We start from the raw sequence: 9,028 nt of genomic DNA on the forward strand, positions 1-9,028 counted from the left end.
CATGGATTCGTGTGCATTGTAAGCCGTTATCTTATCGGGCGGGCAAGTAAATCATTATCTGATAATAGGCAGAACTAATTTGCTAAATGAAATTAGGCAAATGGAGCTCAGTGAGTGAGTCAGTTTGGTTATAGCGGGGCAGGAACGAGCACACGGCCGTATGTTCAAGTCCAAGTCCTTCGATCTGGTCAGTGAGGAGAAGACGAGGCGGGCAGAGCGGCTCTACCAGCCGCGACGGATGCGCTGGCTGAAGTACATCGTCCTGCCCGCCGTCTTTGGGTTTGTTCTTCTGCTGATCCTCTGCAACGTGGACTTCTCCTACGACGATGACGATGACGATGCGGATGATGCCTTATCCTCGGCCTCGGTGGACAGTCATCAGTGGTGGAGGCTGGTCGAGGAGGAAGGTTTGATTGTGGTCAACGAGCTGGAGCAGATATATAACCAGAGCGAGTGTCCAGGCGAAACTGCGCTTTTTGTGTCTGGATACAAGTTTCCGAACGGCAGCCTGGACGGGGACTTCCTGAGTGGCAGCTTCCGGCTGCAGAGCCTGGAGATAGTCGACTGTGATTTGAGACGCATAGAAGACGGCACCTTCGACCGGAGCAAGCAGCGCGGCCTGATGACCCTGCAACTGAGGAACACCCAGCTCCAATCACTGACTGCAGCTGCCTTTCGGGGACTCCAGCAGCTTCAGAACTTTACGCTGATCAACGAGGAGGAGTCCTTTGAGGCGGAGGGCTTTTTAGCGCCACTTGCCAGTACCCTGCTCAGCGCCAGGATCCATCAGAGCTACTCGGACAGAGTCTCCTACTCAGTCAGTGACTTCTTTGGAGGCCAGAATTTCACTCAGTTGAAGTGGCTCGACCTGAGCGGCACTAATCTCGGGGAGCTCCTGCTCTGGGATTCGTTCGGCTGTCTGCCCGCCCTGGAGCGACTCATTTTGGTGGATTGTGGTATTAGCCAAGTAGAGTGGAACACATTTCCCAGTTGTTTTAGATCATTGCGATACTTGGACCTGAGTGGGAACCCACTAGAGACAATCAGTGGAAACTTTCTGAGGGAGCAAGGCATTGAATTGGAACACATTGGAAGTACCGCGATGATGGACTCGGATTATGAGCAGGATATGGCTTCCACGCCAGTCTATAGCACAGCCCAAATCATGCCCATCACTCAAGAGATACAACCCTTTGTTCCAGGGGTTCGTACCACGACCGCCGAACCAACAACAATTTTAGAGACTGAGAGCACGACGTGGACAACGGAAACGTCAACGACCTCAGCACCTTTGGCCTGTTTGGAAGAATTATGCGAAATTCTCAACTGCACCGATCTCAAGGGACGGTCCAGCGAAACGCGGTTGACCTACAATGCATCTCTTCAGTTCAAGGATATCAGTAACGCTGTGGTGCAGGTCAGGCTCTCCCACTTGCAGTCGCTTCAGTGGCAGCTGGTGTACTTCTCCACAGCCTCATGGAGCGGCTATGTGGAGCAGGAGAACACCGAAGAGAGCACGGAGGACAACGGAGATGTTGTGGTGGCGGTCCCAAACCTGGACTGCGGCACCCCATTCGTCTTCTGCGTGGTGATGGCGGGAGAGAATGTCACCTCTCCACTGAACTGTCGCTCGCACAAGACCCTGAACTGTGTGAAATACTACACGCTGTCCTGGTTCGAGGCAAACAGCGGCCTGATCATAGGTCTGGGAATAGCGGGCATTCTCATCTGTGTGGCCTTGGGCATGCTGATCGTCTACGTGGCCCTGCGACTGCAGCCGAAGTGGCTAAGGGGTAGCCGCAGATTGGTCCGTCCTCTGAGGGACTCGAACACGATGTTTCTGGTGCCGAAGGGCTGCCAGCAGGAGGAATACGGCTACCAGGGGTAAGATGAGTGGCATTCTCTCGACACCATATCAGTTAAAACTGGGTTTTTGTCTTCCACAGAGATCCCACCTCTAAGAACGACAATTACGACTACGTCGCCTTCCACCGCTACTTGGAGCAAGCGAATCTCTATCGAACGGAATCGAATAAGTATATTTCCCCGCCCCGGGAGCGGGCTCCGTCCGTGCCCCCCTCCAGCGAGGCAGCCGCCAAGAAGAACTATGTCTACGAGAGCTTTGACTTGTACGAGGAGCTGCCTCCACACGTCCCTTGAGTCGACACAAATATTCGCTCTTCGCTCCATATCGCTGTTATTGTTGTGAGTAATTGATTGCTGATTGTCAATAATGCCTATTGGCAGATCTAAATTCATTAAACCGATAAGGTTTGTAAGGGCAATAGACATAGCCATAGAGCCATAAATGGGCAGAGTATCTCAATCCCAGATAGTTTTAGAGGCACTAATAAAAATCGGAGTAATCAAAATCTACTATCAATTTAAGGCCACATATCAACCAGGGTACCAAAGGATCAATAGAAATCCGTAATTTCGGGGAATCAAACGGATCGCTGGGTATCCGCCCGTTTTTTAGACATTTCACGAATGCCCGCAACGCCTTCCAGAAGTTCCAATCGTTGACTTTGAGGTCCCAAAGGCTCCAAAAGAGGGTTCATACCGTCACCTGGCACATACTGAACACAAAATGGCGGCGGCTATAGCTGAGAAGAAGTTGGGGTACAGCTTAACGTCCTTAAGGATCTGCAGACCCGGCCCTACCTTCTAGACAATTTATGCATATTTGGGGGTCAGCCGATTACCTTCAAGAACGGGAGTAATCGGCAGACCTTCAGCTCCTAAAGGCGGTCCAGAACGTTGCTCTCCAAGGAGAGGCACGAGGCCTGAACGGCCCCAGACCCCAGTTCATGCCCAACCGCAGGTGTACCAGATCCGGTGCCGATCACACGAGTCAGTCACCCGCATCAAGGGTACCCAGGGGCATCAAGCTGACCCTGAGATGACCCACCTACTGTCTACCCAGGTGATGTGGCACCCGGCTTCCCACCCAAGTGCATGTAGCGAGGATCCAAGTAAAGAGGCAGCAACTGGCGGCGCAGTCTTTTCAATGTTAATGATTTCCTTGGGATAGCTGGAGAGGACCACTACGCAGTAGCGTTAACGATTTCAGTGAGGATCCTCATTCCAACACCATGTGCAGATACATCCAGATGGAGCTCCAAGCTGTGCCGCAAATATCTCGCGAAGTCTGGCCGAAGTTTGCACAGTTCAATGCTTTGCTTTCATTAAGCTTTAATGAGCCCCAGTTTTGCGACAATTGCAAACAAACTTCCTCTGAATGCTCCCCATTGTGTGCACAGCTTCAGCTTCCAACCCAGTCTATTCTATCCCGAGACCCAGCCCCAGCCCCAGCCCCAGCCCCAGCCCCAGCCCCAACCAAAGATATACATAGTTGGTTTCTGTGCAGTTTGTTGACTTGCCACAAGCACAATAAAATATTTTTGTAAGCACTTTTTATGGCTGACATATCTCTTAATATATATATATACACTGAGATATTTTTTGCCAATTTATTTCTGCCCCCATACCATCCTCAACCTCGTCTCATGCTCATTCACATCCCCATAGCTGTGTTTGCTTCGGTGCCCTGCAGGCTGTCGCTGCCATAATTTCCCAGGCACATCCCAACCCAGAAAACAAGATGTGGAGATGGAGAGAGAGAGAGAGAGTGAGAGAGACACAGAGGGAGACTCTGTCAAAGTCCAGCCAAGTCTTGGCCATATGTTGCACACATTATGCTTACTTAACAATTAGAGACGCTCTTGTAATTCCAGAAAATTGCTTTGTTCGCTGAGATTTTTTCCCGTTTAGGGCGAGACGAGATGTGGCATCCAGGGGGCAGGGCAGGGCAGGGCAGGGCTGGACAGGGAAGGAAGTACCACAGAGTGCCTTTGTGCTTGTTCTCTAGAAGTTCTCTTTGGTCACTGAGCTGTGAATGGTTATGAGCTTTAAAGGCAACGAAAATGCATTGATAACAAGGTTGGGGTTGGATGAAGATGAAGATGGGAATGGGAATGGGAATGGAAATGGAAATGGAGACTTCTTTGTGAAAGCACGGATGATGTTTGCGGGAAAGGGAAAATTGGTTTCAATTCCCAACTCTTTGAAGATGTTCACAAAAGTCTTTCAGCAAGAAATAAAAACTTTGTATTGCTGATAACCTGATCAAAATCAAGTCAAGTGAATCCCGCATAATTTCTATGGCTACCATTTGAACAAATTGACAGGTCTATGATGTTCTGAGAAAGTGAAACCGTACACAAGCCACATCCTACATCTGTACACAGTTCACTGATGATGTCGAGAAATGTGTATTCTTATCCCAGACGAGTGTCACAATTGAATGCATCTGGACCATCCCACATGCGAGTACACCTCGATCGATACAGGCCTGGGGCCTGAGCTCTCAGCAGATACGAGTAGTGTCTATCAGGATTGATATTAATGATTTGCAGCAGAATGCCATTAAGTTGTTTTGTACCTTTCGCTGTGCCCGATAACGCAGCGTGAAGAGATCAGAAAATGGGAAAACTCTCTGATTGCAGCGGAGGCGTTGCCATCTACCCCGAGACAGACACAGACACAGGCACAGGCACTGGGAAGCCCCATTGAGCTGAAAATGAAATCGAAGACCCTTTTGCCCATATCCCTGATAACGGACACGAACGAGCCAGCGGACAGAGAGTCGGCCTGGCCGCCTCATAACGTGGCATTTGTTTAATGGATTAAAAATAATAGGTACGAGGAGAAAGCAGCACCGCACAATGAGGAAAAAGCAGTGAGCAGTGGCTGGGGGTGAAGGAAAAGCAGATAAGAATCGTAGCACGTTTTGTGTGTGTGTGCGGCAAGCGGGAAATGGGAAAATGAAAAAATAGAAAATCGAAAATGTGCCGCGGCGTGTCATAAATTAATTTTTCTAAATTCTGCAGCCTGTCTGATTTGGCCACGGATTGGGAACGTTACGGTATCAGCATCAGAGCAGGGATCGGGACTGGGACTAGGATTGGGATTGGGATTGGGATTGGAACTCTTATTAATAATAATGCCACACTGCTTTGATGGACAGACACAGACAGACAGGCAGGCAGTCAGCCTTTAGCCTGACAAAGGATTCGCCCTGACAATGGTTAGATGAAAGCCAAACCACTTTCATTCGAGTATTTACGTCAAGGGTTGAAAGCCCCTCGATTGTGGTTGCTACGAGCTGAAAAGCAGGAAAGCAGGAGAACAGGAGAACAGGCTGGGAAGCTTTTAAAAAATTATGCAAAAATCATGATTAGGCAATTTCCCCGATGCTGGAACGATGCTGACTATGGATGGAGATTGGGTCTATCTCTGGGCCTAGGTCTGGGCCTGGGCATGGGTATGGGATCTGGTTTGCTAATTAGCCATTCATGGTGTGTTGTAGAGCGGCTGCCATGCCCGGGGAATATTTAAACAGTTGGCTTGTTCCCAGAAAACTGCGGCAAAAGTTTAATTAGTGCAGAGGAATGAATATGCCTTATGAATATGAAATATGAAATCCGCACACACAAATCTATTCAGCCCTGATCAGACATATCCTTGAGACTGTGAGACTGTGAGACTGTAAGTAAGCCGCCGCCGCGTTGAGTTGGGTTTAAGTTTAATGAGCCCTAAGTAGAATTGCTTCGGTGCAGAACAACAGCAAAATGTAGCAATTATGAAACGACCAAAAGGAAAAAATTCACATTAATGACAAAGGCAGAAAGAGTGAGTACTTTTGAGTACTTTGGAAGGGCAAGTCAAGGGATGGGAATGGGAATGGGTGTGGTGTGGTGTGTTGAAGCTGCTGCTTAAGACTTGCTACAAACGAGGGGCACTCAAAAGATGAAACATAAAACGAAGCCCCAGAAGCCCATAAAAAACACATTGTGCCGGGGCCGCACTTAAAAGGCAACTTCTCCATGTAGATACCTCCATCTTCTCCTCCTGCTGTTGCTCCTCCTGCTGCTGCCACAGCTTCTGCTGTTGCTTCTGATGTTGCTGCCGCAGCCATATGGGGACAATGACGAGTCTGCTCTTGTCGCAGGAGGGGGAAGGGCTATAAAAATTGCAACATAAAAATAAAAATTAAACCACTAAACGCAGTTTTAGACCAGACCGGGACCGGGACCTGGGCGTGGACGTGGACGTGGACCCTTTTATCGTAAGTTCGTCTTTCCGATTCCGATTTCGACTTGACTCTGACTTTTGATGGGAGGCACGGAGTCAGAGTCGAGAGTTCATAAAGCGACCCCCAGGGCAGAAGCAGTGCCACACGTTCGCTGTATCCTGGTCCCCTGAACATCGTTTGGGTGACTGCGTCGGGGTGACGGGGTGACAGGGTGGCCCATACCGTACAGTACCGTACCCCTAATGATATTCAATAATAATACGTAAGCATAAAAACCACTTGCGACCCCGGACTGAACCGAACCAAACGAACATTTTAGACATGCTCCGGCTGCGCCTTCAGAATTTAATGTGCTTATAATGCCGCCTGCTGGCTCTTCGCCGTAAACAGATGCAGACACGCATTCACATTCCCAAACCCGAACCCAATCCCAATCCCAATACCGCTTCCAATTCGTATCGGATATTGCGTGCACCCCTCAACACATTTTTAACAGCAAATGATGTCAATTTCGAATGCCAGGACGGGACGGGACGGGGAAGGAGACGCTAACGCCCCCCGAGAATATCCGGAATGGCAGAGAGTCTCAGGATGCCGGGCGCGTTTTTGTTATTCTATCGAAAATTGAACTTAATTGGTGCGTGAAGTGTGCATTGAGTGGATTTGATGCCAGGCTGCCAGGCAACTACTCGTATTGTAGTAGAGCTGCGAATTTGTCTGCTGCCTGCTTGCTGCTGCCTGATCGCCCCTGCCCCAGCTCTGCAACTCTACTAAGTCCCCCCCAAAACTCATCCACCTGGCCTCATTATAATTTGCCAGTCAACAGGCAGAGGCAGCAATCAAACTGGAGAGGCGTCTCTTCATACGAGGGGAGATAGAACAGAAGGAAATGATCCAGGGATTGCGCAGTGCAAAGGCAGGATACAGAAGACACTGAGAGAGGAATAGGTCTGGCTGTTTAAAGTGTGGGATACGAAAGAAGAGGGGATGGAATGGGAATAATTTCGGCAGTAAAAGATGGCAAAGAAATTAGTTTAGAATCTAAATGAAAAAGAAGGGTTCCAAGGAAACAAGTGTAGAGTAAAAGTTGCAGAGCTTTCCCTGTAGGTGAACTACATTTTATTACTCTGACAGGCGAAAACCCATTTCTCCCATAAGCAAACTCATTTCTCGGTAATCCCATTACGTTTTGGCAATCAAATTAATTTGGTATGCCCCAAATGTTCCATGAAACGCCCGAACAACCCTCGGTGGCAGGAGAGACAGACAGGAACTGGCAGAGTCTGGGGCAGGCATCCAAGCTGATTAGCATAAATTCGTCTATGTCGTTCCTGGCAACGTTGTCGTCTTTTGTCAACGTGTCTGGCATGCCAAGCTGCAAAACTTTGCCTGCAGTCTCTCTCTCTGTAAGAAGGAGCCATAGCCATAGCCATAGCCACAGCCGTAGCCAGAGGTGGGGAGGAGGTGCCTTCAGGTTCAGTAAAAGCAGTCACGGACCTGGGCCATGGCCCTTGGGATGGCACATGGAAACATGTGTCACTGGGGCCTGTCTGCTTATTGCACGACTAATGTCAGTTGCACTACCCGCATACCGCATTCCGCCCTGCAGTCGCCTCCGAGGGCAGTGCAGTCGACTAAAAGGTGGCCCACAGAAAGCCCTTTTAAACTCCGACTGCAAGTGCGGGAATTTCTTCGGTGTGGCAGTGGGGTGCAAATTATTTCCAGACTGCTGCCAGCGCTGGGTGAAGGACGCAGGACAATGGCTGAGAAGTTTCCCGACTTCGGGCCCGCTCAATGAGTTCATTCATTGGACAGGTTTTCCGCACACTCTCCCTCGGTTTTTTCTTCTTTTCGTAGAAAAGGGAAGAAGAATTTTTGCATTACAATGGCCTCGACAGCTGCAGATCCGGATACGGACTCGGATGCGGATGCGGATTCAGATTTAGGAGTGGATGGGAGTGGGATGGATGGGCTGCATAATCTCACGCATTGCATCAATTTTTCATAGCCAGCGCCCTTTTGTCCGATATGTTTTTGTGTCTGTCAGCAAAAGTAGCATAATTAACGCAGTTTGTCTTTTTCCATGGCCCTAAGGAATGTTTCAAGTGCCCGTCCATCCGTACCTCAATTTGAACTCTTTGTTGGCATTATTTACGCTTCTATCTGAAGTTCAGTCACATTACAGGCGGGACTGATGGGGGCAGGCGGATGGGAGGATTGGGAGAAGGGTACTAATCATATTTTAGTGCGGTCCAACTAATTGCGTACGCGGTTTTAGAGGCCCCGCCCCAACCCGCTGACAGACGCAATGCACACAAGCAAACAAAGCACACACACAGACACACGCACTCAGAGATACAAAGATACACTCGGTGTGCCAGTGGTGCGGGTAAATACGCAGATACGGGAGAGAGGAAGAGCAATTTACACCTGAGATCTGTAAAATTCACAAAGCATTGTAAAGCCGATGCGGTCAACGGACTGGGGAGTCGACTGGGGGATTCCCTCTAAAAGGAAGGTAAACAGTTGTTTGGAAAGTGAAGTAAAGTGGGGAAAATTGAAAGCATATACTTCAGGTTTTGTTGAAAACTACCAGTTACAAAATGACTCATTCGTCGGGGGAACTCCTTCCTTGTACAGGGTATATGAGGCCAGGCCATAAGAAGCGTAGCTTGGCACTAAAGACGTGTTAATGAAGCAGACATGCGGGCCAGAACTCGGGCCAACTCCGGCCAAGTCGTGGTCTTTGACGTTGGTCGTCGTCGTCGTCGTCGTCAGCATCAGCGTCGCGTCGCGTCGTCCTCTCCGTCGCTGAATGAATTTGTATAACTTGCAAATCATGTTGACTGACGAGCGGGCCTGGGCCTAGAGGGGGGAGGTTAGGGGGGACCGCTTGGAGTTTACTTTGGCCGGGCAAAAATTTGTAAAGTG

At 49.3% G+C, this 9,028-nt stretch overlaps 1 protein-coding gene across 1 annotated transcript; it reads left to right on the forward strand.

Moving 5' to 3' along the window:
• The first annotated feature begins 160 nt into the window (after nt 1-160).
• Nucleotides 161-2,175, forward strand: LOC6591368. The gene is made up of 2 exons (XM_026992411.1): nt 161-1,884; nt 1,947-2,175. Exons 1-2 carry the CDS (start codon nt 161-163, stop codon nt 2,158-2,160), a joined length of 1,938 nt encoding a protein of 645 aa, XP_026848212.1. The 3' UTR covers nt 2,161-2,175.
• The last annotated feature ends 6,853 nt before the right edge of the window (nt 2,176-9,028 follow it).

The sequence above is a fragment of the Drosophila persimilis genome, unplaced genomic scaffold (genome assembly GCF_003286085.1).
Source record: "Drosophila persimilis strain 14011-0111.01,24,50 unplaced genomic scaffold, DperRS2 tig00000000-arrow-pilon, whole genome shotgun sequence".
Taxonomy (NCBI): domain Eukaryota; kingdom Metazoa; phylum Arthropoda; class Insecta; order Diptera; family Drosophilidae; genus Drosophila; species Drosophila persimilis.

Coding starts and splice junctions, on each gene's coding strand:
- LOC6591368 (XM_026992411.1), top strand. CDS start 161: ATGTTCAAGTCCAAGTCCTTCGATCTGGTCAGTGAGGAGAAGACGAGG. Junction 1,885..1,946: donor GAGGAATACGGCTACCAGGG/GTAAGATGAGTG, acceptor TGTCTTCCACAG/AGATCCCACCTCTAAGAACG.